Below are 18911 nucleotides of genomic sequence, written 5' to 3' on the forward strand. Positions count from 1 at the left end.
TATTAGAGATACATCAATTAAACTAAAGATGGGAGACATGAAGAAAGAACATAAACCAAAAAAAGATAATATACCTTTTTCTCTTAAAATAATAATAAAACCAATGAAAACAGATACCCAGAACATCAAAGAAATAGTAGAGGAACAAACCATTGACAAGAATGATTATGGGATGGGAGAAGAGATTACTCCATCACCAGTAATTGGTGCAGCAAGAGTAAACGAAAAAACGACACATGAAAACACATATGGATGTAATGAATGTTTCATTGAACTGTGCAACAAAAAACCATAACAAAAGACAGTTTAACAAACACTACGAAATTTTATAAGATATAGAAATAAAGAAACTACTGGTTTAGACACTCACGAAAAGGGCTGTATGTGCATTGGACACCTAATGTCTTACAAAGAAAAACAAATAAATGTTGTAAATAAAATTTTAGAAAAAATGCAAATTGATGATCCACAAAAAGAAAATAATGCTTGAACGCAGTAACGTAATATTTTCAGTAATTATATTATACAATGGAACGTAAATGGTCTACAGACCAGATTACATTTGGAAGAAATACAACGATTACTAAGGGAATATGAACACCGATATTATGTTTACAACATGTCAACAAAGCAATATCAACAATAGATAAATATATCTTAGTATCTACAACTAGAGTTGAAGAAGGAAATTTAGGTATTGCTGTATATGTACATATGACAGTACCTGTAAACTTTACTGGCTTGCAAATATCAAGTAATAAAATACGAATAAAAACGATAATTATGTAATCTATAATTTATACAACCAACCTAATAAAAATCACGCCATTGATAAACTTAAAGATTTACTTAACAGTACCAAGAAACTTACATTAATAGTAGGTGATTTTAATGCTCACAATCTGATATGGGACTGTAATTGTACAAATTCCAATAGTGCAGGGAGTAAAAACGACATGTGCTGTATGAATGATGACGAAATTAGCACATATTTTTCAACAACACGTGGAACATTTTCCTCAGTAGACTTAACTCTATTTACAACAAATATACTTGACAGATTACATTGGAATACAGTTGATGACTTTCACACCAGTGATCATTTCCCAATATTAAATTCCTTATTACAAAATAATCCTGTGAAACATGTCCCTCTCTGTAACATTTATAAAACAGATTGGGAGTGACATGGAATGCACACTAGAAATATCCCACCGATTGAATATTTGAAAGACCATAATGAAACTAATAAATTTCCTGTTGATTTCATTAAAATTGCTGCTGATAAAGCAATACCAAAGTCAAAACCCCATCCAACAAAACACAAAGTTCCAGGGTGGTCTGATAAACTAACAGAATTAATAAATATAAAACACTCGATAGGGAGACGATTAGGTAATTTGAATAGAAAGTTCAGTAAAATAAATAAAACTTTACCAGTATTACTGCTAGAAATTGATACATTAAAACCTCTCTACAACAAAATATCTGCAAAATTTAAAAAGGAAGCAGTTCAAGGAAGAATCATTTCATGGAGGAAATATGTATCAGCTCTCTCTAATAATACTCCCATACAAAAAATATGGAAAAAATTCGGGAAAATAAATGCTACCCTTGTTAAACCACCTAGAGATGCCATATTAGAAGATGGGAAAAGAATACTTGATGCAAAAGAAATATGTAATATAATAGGAGAAAACTTAGCAAATGTAAGTAGTGATAAAAATTTAGATGAACACTTCCACACAGAAAAATAATGTAGAATTAATAACAATAAATTTCGAAACAATAGAAGATATATATTATAATAGAAAATTTAATATGGAAGAGTTGAATTTGCTCTGTTGAACAGCAATAAATCTGCTCCTGGAGGTGACAATATTTGTTTTGAGATGATCTATTTAGCACCTTTGGCAAAGTCATACTTATTAGAGTTTTATAATCATTTATAGCTTTTGGAAATTTATTTCCTGATGAATGGTGTAAAGCTCAATTATTCCTATCCCCAACCCATGGAAAGATCCTAGTAAAGGCAGCTTATAGACCAATTGGTTTAAAAAGGAGCAAGGCAGTAAGCTGAAAACACTTAACGTAAAAAATTACAGACCAGAGAAAATGGCAAGTGCTTGACTGACATGGCACATTCAGGAAAATAAAACTTTTGACTCCCACTCAGTTTGGGTCACAGTGTAACAATCTACACTGGACTTTTATCTTTGTCACTGACTTGAAGAATCAACACTCTGGAGAGGATTTGTACAGAAAACAAATTGCTATAGAGCGTCTTTAATGAGTAGGAGAAAAGGCATAAGAGGATACAGGTGGTAAGCGCTGGAGATATGACAGTGCCTAAAAACTTTATTTGGAAAAACAAGAATCCGTTTGGCATTTGGCACCATGGGTGACTAGTTCTTTACAAATCGCATTTTTCAAGAGGAGAAGGCTTGATGCTAAAGTCATAACATTTCCACTGAAAAAATGGTGTTCCACAAAAACTGTCCTTAATGGAACTTATCCTAGCAACTAAATGTATCAAGAGGTGTGATTGGAATTTTTATGTTGACTGTGCTTATGGATGATTTTGCCATATATTATTCAGCTATCTCGCATAAAAAAGTGCAGGGATAGAGAAAAGAAAAAGAAAATAGATGAATGGGCCTCATCTGTAGGGCTTTAAATTTTTTATACAAAAACTCAGAAATGAGAGAAAGGAAGAGAGTTATAAATGATATCTCAAAGCCGGTTTTCATTATCCTGATACTCTGATTAATTTGGATGTTAGGTGGTAATGGGTTATCTGGATAGGAATATTAGAGGGCCAGTTGTCCACTGATGCCTGATTAATTGGGGATAATTCTTTAATTCGTGGACTTAATGTATTATTAAATTATCTTGAGATTCTTTTATTTCCCTGCTAAGATGTACAGTATATTTGTTTAAGGAACTTCTTATATATTTCCTTGCTTTTTATATTTCCTGACTAATTGGCAAACTTTATTTTTTTTAATGTTGCATAACTATGTGCCTAGTTTTCCCTTTAATTGAAGTATTTATTATAAAGATTTGTGAGTACGGTAGTACTTGATGGTAGCGTTCATCAGTGCACAGAATGAAGATTTTTTTGAACCCTGCTGAGATGTCTGCTTTTTGAAAAATCAAAATAAAATGAAATGTACAACACGTGTCTTGTTTATACAAAACAAAACCAAAGATTTAAGATGGTGGCTAACCTGACTCACTGACCCCTTTAAGATGGAGTGGAAGGGTCACGGGTTGCATACCTGATGGGTAAAAAAAAAAAGTTCTACTAGGGGTGAGTTGGCAAACTACAATGGCGGATAAACGAATATATGATCCTCCGCCTTGACAGATGAGATTTTCTTATAGAAGCCACAAAAAGAACAAAACACTTGAATTCTTATAAAACGAATGAGGTTTATGGGAATGCAAGTTTTAAAAAATAGAAAAAAAAAAAACATGACACTATAAAGATGGAAAAAGGTAATTTGTTATGAGAACAGTTTTTGCACCCCAATTAATTCTACATCTTCTTGCCATACTTACTGGCGGCATCCCTTCCAAGATTGATACAAAGGAAAACAAAAAATAAGAAAATGTTAAAAGCCACATTTAAATTTAATGTAAAAGGCCAAGATTATGAAATTAAACATTATTAATGGAAAAGAAATTTAATATGATTTTGCACAAAGGGAGAGAATTCAAAACTGATGCTAAATATAGGCCTGCAAAAAGATTGACATGGTTGTTTTTTTGCTATCTAGGGACTTGAAAATGTCCAAACCCTGGAATATGAGAGAACCAAAATGGGCACGCTCTGGGTTCTTTGTCATGCAATAAGCTACCTAGTTTATAAATTTAATATCTTGCATTACTTGTTGGCCGGTAAATAGCAAAATAATAAATCTGACTTGGTAGCTCTGCTTCAACCTTGACTGGAATGCGGGCCTGCCTGAACTGTGCGATATCTTTTTTTTTTTCCTTTTCCTAATTGTAAATTGTAAATGCATCACTCAATTATTGCACACTTACCCACCTACTCTGTCTTATTCATATAACAATGATATTAATATTACTTGCCTTGGCCTGTATCCTTCTTTTCTTGGGAGAATATCCCATGAAATTAATATAATCTGTCTTTTATCTTTGAATTAATTCGTATTTATTTTTCCAAGTTCTTTATATTTCTGTGAGGTAGCTAGCATCGGTTAAGTAATTAATTACAGAGATCGTGGCAAGATATCGCCATTGTTACGTGGGTCATTCGGCTAATGAGTTTAATAAGTAGTTAATTGGATTTATATTGCCTTGCTTTACCTAAGACCAATGTAATTCTGTCAGTTAAGGCTAAAATTAACTTTAAAGGACAGATATTGAATGGATTGTTGCCAGTTAACACTAGTTAACAAAGAATAGAGGTTTATTTCATAACCACATGAAGGAATTCAGCAAACTTACTGGAACACTAGTTTCAACAAAAGTAAAATAAAATGAAATGGATTATTTGCAGGAGCCAACAGCAGCTCAGTGTATTAGTCCTACTTAGGACAAACCTCAATGCTACATAGAATGAACATAACAGATTTATGTGCCTCTCAGATGTTTAGCAGGCATTTACTGCAAGGTCGAATTGAGGCTTCTTGGTACTGAGGATGTGGATTCTTCTCCAAGAAAAAGGATTTTTGTTCAGGCCCAAGGCGTACACAGTTCTGGAAAAAATGTATCCAGATAACAATATTGCATTACAGAAACTCTCACTTGTCATTACTTAATCACAAGGGGATGATATCTTAAGAATAATACTTTTAACACCTTGTAAGTTGTGACTTCACTAGACAACAATAATTGTACTTGATAGATGACTTCATAAATGGGATATGTTTTACTAGGATTTCTTAGTCAGTGACTGTTTAAGAGAGGAAAATTTGAACAAGAGAAAATGAGAGTTTCAGTTGAAGGGAAAGAGAACTGGGACCAATTGTCAAATCAGACTTAGCGCTAGGTTAGCTAATGCATTGATCAGTCGCATAAGATTCCTTGGTCCGTTGGAATGACAATTTTCTCCTTGTTTTGAACAAAGGTGGGAAAAACAAAGGATGTTTGGAAGTTGGTCCGGACACGTCTATGCGCTGTGGCAACTGAGTCTAGAGTCCTGTGATGGTGGGGCAGCTTTCGCTGTTTGCTTGAAAACTCCGCCTAGTCAGGGCTTGACCTGAAATGACAATCTCGCCGGTACACAGAGTAGAGAAAAGTGGGTTTTAAGAAGAGTATAACTAAGGCCTTGCCTAGCAATACTCTATCCCTCTATGACCCTCTGAGCTAGTCTCACCCGTTGGCAAATTTAATTTGAAAACACTGCTTCCTGCTTGCTTCTTCGCATGCTAACAGCCTACATTGTCTGCCCTCTTACTTTAACAAAGGTTAAATTTCTATTATTCCATAAAGAAACAAGGAAGAGAGGTCAAACAGTGAATATTTATAAAATAGCTTTCCCCCTTAAGAAGGCATTCACTCCCTTTCTGGCATGAAGGCCTGTACTAAGCAAGCTGGTCGCCTTGATAACTTTACTCTTTTTCCCAGAACAGATTTTACCCTTGCAGTGAAACTAGCTAAGAATCTACCTGACTCTATAGTGGGATATAAGCTTTAATCACTTACTTTCTACAGAATCCTAACACTGCTCAAAGGTGTCTACAGATATTTACTTGCTACCTCTGATGATCATGATATTTATTCAAAGGCAAATGGTACATTCAGTGGTATCTTTTATGACATAACCCATTAGAACACTGCAGTAGCACCAACGTAAATGACAGTGAACTAACCAGACTGCAAGATTCGTAAAAGTATACAATTTCTTACACTAGAATGTACAATCACAATCACTGTTAACAAAGAAGTAACCTGAGTTCTTTAAATGGGTTTTTTATATGGAAAATGCTTTTCTCAATTGAGGTATTATACCTTTCTTGTCCTGGGCTTTTGTGGCTCTATCCACAGTAAAAATTATGGAATAAATTATACTAGTTGTTTTGCTCATTACCAGATTGAAATCACAAGGTTATTAGTACTACTTACTGATGGTGGATTAGGGCAGAAGCCAGGATCACTCTGAGATGGAAAGGCACTGTGCCAAGGGGGCACGAGTGCCAGGGGGAGCTTATGGCTCTTGCAACTACTTGGCTGTCTTCTGCCCCGTTTTCTTCTTTGGGTTTCTCCAAGGCCTATCTATGACAGACCTAGGAGGTGATGAGGGCACCGACTCTGGGGAAAGGCCAGAAGGGCTATCGGCCGTGAAGTTAGGGGTAACCTCAGAGGTTACTAGAGGGCTCCCCACTCCAGGTGCTATGACAACTGGAGCAAGAGCGGTCTAACCTCTGCGCCCGAGGAAGCCAGTTCCTGGTCTCCCAGAGAAGGTGTAGTAGTTCGATCCACCAGAGGTTCATCCTCTGAGGACGGATGTGGTGAGGAAGAAGTGTTGGGTGATGGAGGCTCACACATTGCTAAAATCAATGCTGTGTAGGTTCCTGGATCTTCCGGAGGATCAGTCTCATGATCTGGATCTGGCACCATGGTAGGGTCAGCACAGGGTCCAATTCTAGTGGTGGCTCAACATCCGAGACGGATGGAGTGTGGTGCTGCTCGGAGTTTGCGAGTGGCACTGGCAGAGATTGATGGTCAGGCATGCCTGACGAGGGGTCCGAAGGTGCAATACCTGCAGATGGCTTGAGTTGGGCCGAGACAGAGATTCCTGTCCCAGCTGGAGGTCAGAGCCTCTTGGAGATTCTTGATTTGGGGCATCCTCTGGGCATTGCTTATTAGGGCAGCCCTCCCAAAGTGGAGTGGCCTGTCACCTTGCACGCTCGACAGCGGTACTGCTTCCCTTTAGTGTCCTTGCATGCAGAGGAAGGATTTGGTTGGTGGCTGTCCTTTCATGAAGAGGGAGGACTTGGCCTGGAATTACACTGCATGTGCCCCTTCCATTAACAACTTTGGCGGGCAGAAGGTATTTCTTCTTGTTTTAGTGACATGCCAGTCAAAGTGGTTGTGCTCTTGTTTGGTGATCCCACAGTCAATGCCTCCATTGTGGAGGTAGCGTGGCTACGGAGTGGCATTGGGAAAGGCTTCCCGAGAGGAGATCCCAACCCAACAGGAATTCCACTTTAGGCCTGCTTCCACTCACTTGACCATTGTTTTGTGAGGTAGTGTGCCCTGCTGCGTCGTGACTTTGAACTCGACTGTGGGAATAGTTTTGGCGTGGCCCTCTACCCATTTCATCTCTCACCGAGTTTTCTCGTCAACCATGGCACTGGCTGGCACTAGTTAGCCTGATTGACAGGCCCTAAGTGCCAGCCAGTGTCTACCATAACAGGTATGTCCACTGGCAGGCTTGAGCCATCAAGGGGTGCCACCAAGATGAACTGAGTATCCAGCCTCTCGGGGTGAGGTATCTTCTGCGGCCCGGCCACGGAGAATGTGGTGCTTATTAAGTTGACAAACTTGGTGGCTGGGACATGATTTAGGCAGGCCAAATGTCCAACACTATAGTGGCTGGCAGCACCACAGAATCAACAAGAGCCCTTTGTATCTATTTAATAATCTGGGGTTTTACTTTTTGGAGAGTGATTGAGTGGAAGTGGATGGAGAGTTCTGGTTATTGGTAGAAGGCTTCTTGCTGGTGCCTGACTTGTAGTGGCACTTGGATTTGGTGTGCCCCACCTTCTTACAGTGGGTGCATGTAGGTTTGCTAGGTAGTCCGTTCTTCGGGCGAGTCGAGCCTGAGATGTGTTGTGGGACTGGTTGTAGGTTTCCCAGGAATCAGCCATACGGCAGGTTTCCATAAGTGTTGTGGGTTGCTTGTCACTTAGATACACAGCAAGGACCAGCTGACTTCCTTGGCAAGACCTCAGAACCTCTGTCTCCAGTTCTCCGGGGTTATTTTTGTATGAACTTCTACCATGTTGCCTCTTTGACTCTTCTCCAGTGAGCGTGAAAGGCTGCCTTAACTTTGCCTTCCATGTGCTTGGCAAGCATAAGGCCCTCTCTGTTTTGGTGGTGTTGTAGTTTTCGAAGAGTCTATTTCCCCCAACCATGCACCTCCTGTCAGTTCAGGTGTGGCTGTCTAACTAGATCTACCAACTATATATACATATATACTTTTACCAGCTAATGGATATGGGCCTGTTAGACAGCTTTTGGGACACTAAACTGCTAAACTGCACTAATACAAAGCTAGGTATAGTGTAAGTAAAGCAAGATTAGTTGACACTGAACCCTATGCTGAGTTACACAGCAGTGAAGTCACCAGTGTGCCCTGGTTGTGCGCCGACATTCGCTCTTAAACTAAAACTATAGATAAAAACACCACCTAAATTATATATAGACTTGCAAACTATTATATTGAACAGCAAGACATTTTTCCATGCATACTGAACCCTGAGACATGGTTATTGAAGGTTTTTGGCAGCCATATTGGATGCCATCTTTCTTTATATATGCTATATGAAATCTTTTAATGGAAATACTTTTTACTTTTGCTGGGTGACTCTGCCTAAAATGTGTATAACCGAAACAAATGCATAAAAACATGACCAGAGGCACATGAGCCCCATGTTAAAACCTCCTTGACTAATGGCCATCTTGAAAAATGACAGCCATTTTGGAACTTTGAGTGGACACCCACTAATTTTCAAAAAATCCCCTATGTACCAAATTTCATGCTTGTATCATTAACTTGAGTATTTTAGTGAAAAAATTGTTTCATTTGCTGCACATAGTAGGCTGTTGCCTGCCTTCCCTGATTGTAGCCTTTGAGTGCCAGTGAGTGCCTCAATCTGAATTTTGTACCCTGGGAGTACCGCGCTTAGGCGCCATTCTGCCTGTCTGTTGGACCATTGCGAAACAAAGCTTCCCCCGAGTGCCACCTTCGTGGGCACTCCCCCCCCTTTCCAAGCCAACACACAATAATGCCCTTTTACGAGCAAAGCCTTGGCTGGCGTTTTCACCTAGACGTCCCTCGGAACACCACTTCTGAACCCTCCAGTGCCATCTCATGGCATCTCTGCTCCTTTGCATATCCATTATGTCAGCTTACGCTGAGAACTATAGAGAATTAGCATCAGCAAACTTGACAAAATCTTCCATAATCAGGTTTAAGAAATCAGTAGTAAGAAAGAACAGGATTTTTTATGTTATGCACATTCCATTGGAGACTGGTTATTAGCTGCTGTGAAAGTCATTTGAATAGTTTAGTCCAATAAATGAAGGAAGGTTGGATCTCAAATACATAGATATGATTAAGTAATCGTATGGGAGCTTACAGACTTTCAATATTTGTGCTTTTACTTTGATAAGATGGGATCCAGTTACACCAGGTTATATGGATAGAAATTACAAGTTTATATTGCAACAGGGAAAATGTAAATAAAGTTTACACAGAAAATGTATATAATGATGTAAGTAGTGTAAATTCTCCATTTTTTATTGATTAGTGTTTTTTCTAAGTAGCAAAATGCTTTTTCAATGTACTATTTGTTCTTCTGCTATCTCTATCTTAGGTCTTGACAGGTTGCCACACAATGCCTATTCATTGGTGTTGAAAATAATTGTTTTGATGATATTGCAATTTATCATTCATTGTCCAATCTTTGTCATTCTCAGAGAAGACTTAACCTTGCCATTTCTTTAGTAAACAAATAGGCTTTGTCCTTTGACTTTCAAGACTCCATTTAAAAAACTGGAGACATTATATTTTTTTATTTTGTTAACTGGAAGTATGATATAAAGCTCAAATGACAGATACTGTTATCCCCCCCACCCTTTTTACCTTTGTAAGTTTTTAAGCTTAGTGTTTTACCCTTATTTAAAGTGGAAAGACCACATAGCTTATGTGAAGGGAAAAAGCAGAAATGTTCATAACTTACTAAAGAGACTTTTCATTCTACATCAAGTGCTGATAGTCAATATTAATGTTGATACAGTTCAAATTTTTTATTCATAATAGAACTGTGGATGTCAAATACTGTATATGGATCACTATCACAGTTAGCTTCAGAATGTACTAACTTCATTAATAACATGGACCTTAGAATTTGTTGTGGAACCTTTAAATCATCTTCCAACAAATTGTTACGAAGTAAACGTAATGAACTATCACTTTCCCTTTATTGTGACCATGTAGCTATGGAAAGTGTAATAAAGATTCATGCAGCAACTCTCCTATAAAAAAAACTATGTATCTGATCAAGGAAGCATTTTATAGAATATTAACTCTCCTTTCCCAGTTAGACATTAGACTTATACTGCATGATCTCACTTAAAAATAGTTCCTACACAAACTTTTTAGCTTTTTACTTTACTGTCATTCCCACTTCTTTCTTTCATCTTTCTGCCCACCTCTTTCTTTAATCTCTGTCCAACTTCTAACTAATACTTCCTGGTGCAACAGTGATTTTTTTCTGAGTTTCATCTATAGATACTTGTTATTCATCTCATGTAATTTTTTTATCTCTTTGTCTTGCTGTCCAGCCACTCCAATTACCTCTTATCACTGTCTTAAGCACTTAAGGGCTGAAAATGCCCCAGTGCTTGGTTTTGTCATGTAAAATTAATGATTCATTCATTCATTCATTCATATATACAGTACTACTTTATCTGAGTTATGCATACAGTAAAGTTCGTTTATAATGTACAGGCTTGTAACGAATTCAGGCTTATAATGAATGAAAGTGAAATCCTTGGCCCCAATTCAAATAAATGAACTTAAAATTGTAGGTATATAACGAATTATTTATTACGAAATCAGGTCCGTAACGAACTATTTTGTATGTCCCAGTGACAGTTTTATTAGTAAAAAATACCAGTTGTAACGAAGTAATAATTTCATTGTTAAACAAACACCAAACAACTGTTATCCCAGTGAAGCAGAAGGAGAAGATTAAGTCATATCAGCCTGAGAATTTTATTGCAAGCAAAACTCCAACGGAAACTTGCAACAAAGGAAGTTGTCCCTGACCGCCTGTTCAACAGTCTGTCTGGGATGGAGACATTTTTTCAGAAATGCATCACTTCTTCCTTAGTACAGAAGTCTGTAACTGGCTTTTTTACATTGAAAAAATTTTTTTAACAGCTTAGTACTTGCATTTTTATGTAATGCATAATAAAAATGTTTTAAGTTAATATGCTGTGTTACCTTCTCATTTAAGGGTTTTAAATAAAGAAAAAACTATAAACATAACTTTAATTTTGTGTTAAACATTAAAATACATATGCAATTCTTAAACTATCAATGACTTTTATTAAAATGTACAGTATTAGAAATCTTGATACACTTAGACACTTTAACGGATTTCGATACTTTATCGTCGTCTGTATTTCATTTCAAGATATCCTTTATAACAAATGATGCCCATAACTTGCAGACGACAGCCCCAATTTCATTCTATCTCAAAACAACAGGGTAATCCAGTCATCTTCAAGTATATTGCATCCTTTTATAATGTCCAAATGAACCTGCAGCTATAAAAATAATCGACGAATTGCAGACAACAGCCCCATTTTAATGTTTCTGAGAAAGGCTGAATTAATTGAAAAATAAAAAAAATCAGAATAATGAATTTTAAAACTTTTATGACTGAATTTTTATATACTTTTTAGATGTAACATGAGTTTAAATGTATTTATTGTATGAGTGTTTCAAATAGAAAGCATATACCCTTTAAAGAATTTCAAATCATCATTGACAAGTGACTTAGGTCCCAGTGCTATGGTTCTAGATCATTCCATCCTCAGGCTGATGATCCAGCTCAGTTCTGGTTAAACTATTTTAATAAAATCAGGCATAGGATTTGTTGCTTTATCACTCAATAATTCTCTCTACCAAAGCAGTGCTGTTTTCTCAGCAGTACTATGTGCAATAAACTTGGCACTGATCTTCAGTGACCCTATAAGTGCTATGAGAAGGCTCTTAAAAGAAATTGTCTCAACAGTTCTTTCGTACTACAAATAAGCTTTTCAGTATGACCCTGGTATAATTGTTGAACTATGTTTGAACCCTGCCAGCATGAGCATAAAAGGATATGAAAATGAGGTGCTGATGAAACAGCCACAGGGGGTGGGTAAATACAGTTCTCAGATCAAAAACAATAATTCCCATAATTGCTTGTCAGATGTTATCCTAATAATTCCCAAAATAAAGTAAAGCATTAAGAAATAATGTATAGAAGTCTTTCTTTGTAATAGTTCCATGCAGACAAAGGACTAGAAGAAATTAGATGCTAGGGGTTAACATACATAAATTAGGAGAATGAAATGACAAATGGAACGTTTATATAGTTGCTAGGTAGTCTGTATTTGTGGTAAAGCTTGTGATTTCTGGGTTTATATCAGTTTCAAGGTGACTGATTACTAGGTCAACTGTGTCAGTTTTGAGGCCAGGGACTGTTGGGTCATCTATATTAGGTCAAGGCTGTTTATTAGGTGATCTATATCAGTATCAGAGCTAGAAGTGATGGGTCTTCTGTTATCAGTTTTAAGGCTTGTGGATGCTGGGTCATCTATATCAGTGTGGGAATTGTATCTCTCTCTTGAAATTTTGAACCCACCCCTACTGTAAGAAAATAGCATTTTGCTGGTATTTTCTGAACACTCCTCAGTAGCCTTGTTTAGGCGTCTAGCCTTATCCTGGATGACTGACATGCTTGGGAATATCCATTCTTGTATCCGATCTTCAATCCAAATCACAAGTAGCCATTTTATTTCAGTCATTACTTGAGAAATAGATGTAGATTTCTTTTACATCTTCTGTATTTTCTTCTTGCTGCCAGAAGATAGTCTCATGTTTGAGAACCAAATCAGTAATGAAATATATTTGACTGATATAATGCAAACTGCAATGACACAGTAATTAAGTCAGTTACTTTTATGCTACTTCAATGGGAACTTTTTTCATACTGGTCAAGTCACTTTACAAATGAGTGCTCAATGTGGTAATCCAGTTTTGATAAAAGTTTAGTCTTGTTTGAGTATTGGAAGTAAACATGTCCCCTTACCATGTTCCTAACAAAGCCTTGTACAATATTTGATTAGCAGGCTTGAGTTTATCATTTGCAGCAAGAATATGTACTTCTTCTGTATTCATGTCAACTTATTTTCTCGAAGTATAGTGATGTTGTTTCAAATATATTCAGCATCTTTGAAACATGTCATTAAGTTCTGTAGTTTTTTAACCTAGAGTTTGTTTTCTAATGCAAAAAATGATGGGATTCTTGGGTGATTGATTGTTTGATTGATTTTTTAAATTTACGATACAAAGCAAGGTAGTGGGGCATTTTCAGGCATTTGGTGCAATTCTAGGTTGATTAAAACTCATAAAATCCGTTTCCATTTTATTCTTACAATATGTTACATCACATGTGTGAATTACAAAATATTGCTAGCTAGGTAAAACAAAACAAAGTAGTAGGCATGAGAAAAAGGATTTTGACAGTGTGCTTTTCATACTCTTCCCTAGGTAAAATGGTTGTATTTTTTGCAATAAAAAATATTTTTTGTAGCTGCTGAATATCCATGTAATGGTTGAAAATTTAATTGTTAGTACTGTACATGAATTTACTAATTTCATGAAAGACATGAAATTTTCACTTTGAAACTGAATTAGTATTAGCTATATATGGTGGTGTAACAAAGGAGGACTGTATGAAAAGCAGTGTGGAAGTTCGGGTATAGTAGTATAGCGTATGCCGGTAGAGAGCGTAGTGGTAAGCCGAGTCTATTACCGTATATCCCCACAAGTTAATGGCAGTTTGTGATGTTATATAGTACGAGGCTATGCTAACCAAAAGCAAATTATGAAAATAATATAAAATAATTGGTCATTGGTTAGTCATATCAAATAAGCAGTAAAAAATGCCATAATAGCCTCTTCATATACTGTTAGGTTGAAAATTTACATAAATGCTTCAACTGAAAATATGTAAATGCATTGAATAAAAAAAAGGGTTAAAACTTTGGTACAAGTACCGAATATTATCATAGTACCATTTATTCTACATATAACCTATCTGAAATGTCTAGAGCAACACCATGGTAGACATGAGGAGCATTCTGAACCTGTTCATGAGATTTCCTGGCGTCAACTTCCTTCTATGAGTACAGGCCTTGCTTAAACAATAGCCATTATAAGTTGCTGAGAACAATACAAATCTTGTAATGAAATAAAAAAACTCAAGGCAAATTTGATATGTCTTAGAAACATTGCATGACATGACATTTTCTACCTACTGTATTCTATAAGTATTTGGAGTTAATGAGGCAACTGTTTTATGCTGTACTGGCAGCTTCAAATGTCCCTCAAATCCATCAGTGCTCAAAAAAGAAAGAAGTTTTATTTCCCATGTGAACGGATTTCTGAATGCTGACCTTTTCTGAGTATTTAAAACATTCAATTTAAGGAACCTTTATGTCTTGATATGCATACGTAAGTCACAAAAATGAGATACTTTATTGCAGTAACTTGTTCCAACACAATGCAAATTCTGCAGTGTGAACCTACTTCTACAGATGGAAATATAAATTATATAGTATAAAAGGCAATTAGATATAAATTCAACTAATTCTACATACAAATCATCTCTAAAATTCATTAGCATCCAATATTTAAAAAAACTCCTCACAACCTTTTTTTTTTCTTGCACACTGAAATGGCATTGTTTATACTACACTTATAAAAACCTGTCACGCATGCTATCCACGTGTAGCAATCAGTTGCTCCATCATTTATATTTTATTTATAAAAGGTGAGGAAGAGTCCATTAATTGTTGGACATACAGTAGGAGTATATGAGGGGTCCACTAACTGGCTGGCAAATTTAACCCTGTAGAAGTTAACCTAACAATCTTTTATGAGGCAAACTTGGCCCACCAGCTCTCACACACATTTTGTATCAAAAGTACAATTAAAACATGAATTAAGGTATGTTAATCATTTCTAGACCAACAAGTAGGAATCTGTGAAATAAAAAATAAGTACTGTATTCCTAACTAATATCAGTTTCCTTGGAAAAAACAAACATGTGCAATCCCTAGATCTAAAATGAAATTTGGACATTTAGCTAAACTTAAATACAATGTTTATGGACCATAAATTTTACCTATTACATCCATGTAATAAGGCTTTGCATTAACGTCTTTATTTTTCCTTCCAAGCTAGATAACCAATAAAATAATTTCTAAATGGTCATGGTGTATGAAATACAAACACTAGTTCTGTATCATGCAATACATTATCTCAAATAAAAAAATACATTTAACTGGAATGACAGATACAGTGTAAGCATATGACTGCTTAATTCCTCTTCTTACCAATATTTTTTTTTCCAAATTAAAAGGAAAATTTATATATTATCCCTATTTACAAGGATATAATTCTATATTTACTTTGTGTGTAGACATAGTTAACTTAATCCTATAGTTTGTGAAAGCACTTATGATATTCCAGTTATGCAATTTCTGCATTAGTTTGAGAGCACACCTTAAGATTTCATAACGATAAAATCCCACAAAAATTCACGAATTGAAATTTTATTTGTATACTGATGTATATGCCCAAACTTATGGCACATACACATGAGGGCTCTTTATTTCAAAACATGCCCATTAGCACCAAACTGAGATACAATTTTGAGATCACTATTTAATATTTTCAGTCTATTTTTGTGCTACACTCTCAGCTGATGTGACATCAAACACACTGTATTATATATTCCCACATGGAATGGAAAACCTGGCTTATAGTCTTAGGATATGGATGGCATACTTAAATCACCATGTCTATGAGTTTGCCTTTCTAACAAAGATAACCATCCAAGTGAGCCAAGACATGTTAGCTGAGATACAACAAAACATGTATCATGTCTAACAGTAGTTGGGAAGGCAGCATGGTTTTGCTTACAGTATCAATGTAGAGATTATTTGTCGAGTAACACATTGTCTCCACTCACATTCATAAAAGTTTGTTGGAGGGTGAAACTAAAAAAAGTTTTGATTTCTACTCATACATTCATTATTGCACTTGCTGCACGTAGATCTTTAGTAGAGTCTGTGCAGTACTAACTCAAGGATTTTATTAACACACTAATCTTCCTTGCACACCTTAAACTACACTGTGCATCAGTAATAATATACATGCACATTGATCACATGACACAATAATTATCTCAGTAACATTTTCTGCATATAACTGCAGCTTCCATTCTGATGCAGTCCATTCCCACTAAGCGGATGACTCCATTCTTGAACTCACACCAATACCTGAGCTAGCCTGACTATTCTCTCAAGACCATATAGACAGCGGGCGAGAGCCGGCGGGCCTCGTTAGTCAGTCCACAAAGTGATCAAAACTGTCTAGGTACTCCAGACTCGCCAGATAGCAGAACCTGTATTCTTCCTGTTGAAATAAAGCATATAGTGTATTAAATAAAGTGTTAATTTTTGTCAGGTGGCAATGCAAGTTCAAGTTTTATAAAAGCTTAATTTACAGTATAAAATTAATAAGTGAGGGTTATGAATTGGTATCAATTGACTACTAGTAAAGAATCTGTATTCGGCTAAACATACTTTGCAAAGTAAAGGAATAATTTTAAAATCCTGAGAGAGAAGGCAAGAGACAATATTAAAAATGAATGTTAAATGTAAGAGGCTAACTTCAACCTGTCACTGTCAAGGCAGATAAGTGTGATATTTCATGATTTATTAAGTGTTTACTTATATAACATGTTACCCAGATCATCAAAATTGATGAATAAATAAGGGGCTGCTGAGAAAGTTTAAAAGTCTCCTCTCAAGTACCAGTTCCACTCGCATAAGCTCCTGGGCTGAATGTCTTTTGGGCCTTCTGTTCCAAATTTTGGCTAAACGTTCTGGTTACAACTAGCTAAAAATTTTAACATATACACTTTTGTCAGCTAAACAGCAAAGCAGTGTTATATAGGGAAAACTTATAAAACAATTTTAGCAACTATTTGTGATTAGTAATTATATTTAGTTTAGTAAACAGTATACAGTATACTTCTTTTTCTTTGAAGGCATGATGTGGGTTTCTGCAGGTGTTGACTGAATTACTGACTTTGAAGGAAGCAGATGGTGAGTACCTAAATATTTTTCCAAATTCAAAAATTTTAGACTACTAATAACTGTACCATGGATAATTACTCCTGCATAGTACGGTAATATAATTTTGGCAATATGCATGCTCAATATCCTTAGGTAGTACCTCAGTGAATCACATCAGAGATCTAAAGACAACTGACTTTAAACAGCAGAAGACTGAATGGATGGGTGCAAATTTCACTTTTCATTGTAAAAGAATTGACCAAGTAATTGGTTTTCACTTGGTGGTATCCACATTTGGCTTCCAGCTGTACAGCATTAAGGTTACTAAGTTGTATTTTTGAGGTGAAACTTACCCTCGCATCATTAGCTTTATCTGCAGCTACTTGGCGCATGTTCGACTAGTGTTAAAATTGAAACAATCGTTAACGAGCGAAACACTCCCAATAGTTGCTCATCTGTGAAATCCGCCTGGTTGACGCTGGATCGTATGGATTTGGTCTGTATTTGGCAATATGGATTCTTCTTCGCTATCGTCCCTATCGAAATCTGTTATATTTTGTAAGGTAAGTTAACAAGACCAGATTTGGTAATTGATGCGTATTGAGTAATTGACATACATACGCACGAACTTGCATTGATTATCGAGAGATGATTTACAATTCTGACAACCTTCGTGATGCAAGGATTGCTCTTTGAGAGAGTTAACGAGAATAAATTGCCAAATTAGAAGAGGAAGATAGACTTAGAAGAGAGTAAAAGAACAGTCTTGAATCTAGGTTTTCTTTTTAACACCTGGTCAAGAAGTTAAAGATAAGTCTATAGTTTCTTCTTTAGTAGATATAGATCCTTCTATACCCAAATATCAGCTCAGGTAGTAGGCTAGATTTAATGCAATTAGATTGATTCTGTTAAATCTAGAATTGAATTGTATGTAACTATTTGAGTCATTACATGTATGTGTCCATTGCATAGGCAGGGACAGTGTCTCCTCTTTCCTTTGGCCCCTCTGCAGACACAGCCTTGCCCTGTCCCATCGGCTCCACCTGCCGACAGGCCTGGTAGTGCCAGGTGTTTCCAGATGAGGACTAACATCCCAGGATGTTCAAGGACTGTGCCCTCTGTCTCCTGCCTTTGCTTTCAGTCCTCCATGGACTGAGTTAGATTGCAGTCACATAGGACAGTTATTATAGGTCTAGATCTTGTGTTTGACCCCGTTGTCCCACAGCTATTCTAGTGATTCGTCCGAGCCAGATAACCAATCAAGATCTGTTGTGAATGCTGCATGGCGCTGCGCCTGCTAGCGCAAGGCTTCACTCCTGCTAGCATATATGGCGTTGCACCAGCATCCATTGCTAGCAGTCGTGAGTCTGTAGTTAGCCATCAGTGTCAGCATTCGTGCTAGTTCTCCCCTTTTATCACCGATGGTCCAAGATTGTTTTGACTTGGCCACTGTTATATCAGTTCCAATTCTTTGGTGGCTTTCAAGCTTAGGCTAAGTTTGCCAGATATTAGTTTTTGCCTGTTAGTCCATGAGTTTCTGCAAACAGTGAGAGTTTGTATAGGTGTCTGGGAGTCCAAATGAGTCCTAAGGGCCAATGGTGAGTGCACAGTTCTGTGAGTCCGGGTAGCATGTGGCGAGTCTGCACAGTTGTTTGCGAGTCCGCAGGTGTCTGTATGGCTGGTGGTGAGTCCGAGCAGTTTTCCGCAAGTTCTCAGGAGTCTGCATGGCTGGCTGCAAGTCCGCACAGTTGTTGGCGAACCTGCACAGTTGTTTGGAAGTCCGT

The 18911-nt window shown here is 36.7% G+C and overlaps 1 protein-coding gene and 1 long non-coding RNA gene across 10 annotated transcripts in view; one reads left to right on the forward strand and one right to left on the reverse strand.

The window, feature by feature from the left end:
• Positions 1–18911, forward strand: part of LOC136853626 (uncharacterized) — a 79202-nt gene that overhangs the window by 35846 nt on the left and 24445 nt on the right. The window contains exon 2 of the long non-coding RNA XR_010857515.1: positions 17100–17157. This is a non-coding gene — a long non-coding RNA (uncharacterized lncRNA). The remainder of the gene's footprint in view (positions 1–17099; positions 17158–18911) is intronic.
• The window catches only part of Lar (tyrosine-protein phosphatase Lar), a 1190865-nt gene continuing 1185344 nt past the window's right edge, over positions 13391–18911 (reverse strand). For all 9 annotated transcript variants that reach the window (XM_067129385.1, XM_067129424.1, XM_067129376.1 and 6 more), the window contains one exon: positions 13391–16462. In XM_067129385.1, coding sequence (XP_066985486.1) covers positions 16394–16462 — 69 coding nt within the window. In that variant the 3' untranslated portion in view covers positions 13391–16393. The remainder of the gene's footprint in view (positions 16463–18911) is intronic.

Source organism: Macrobrachium rosenbergii, chromosome 3 (genome assembly GCF_040412425.1).
Source record: "Macrobrachium rosenbergii isolate ZJJX-2024 chromosome 3, ASM4041242v1, whole genome shotgun sequence".
Lineage (NCBI taxonomy): Eukaryota > Metazoa > Arthropoda > Malacostraca > Decapoda > Palaemonidae > Macrobrachium > Macrobrachium rosenbergii.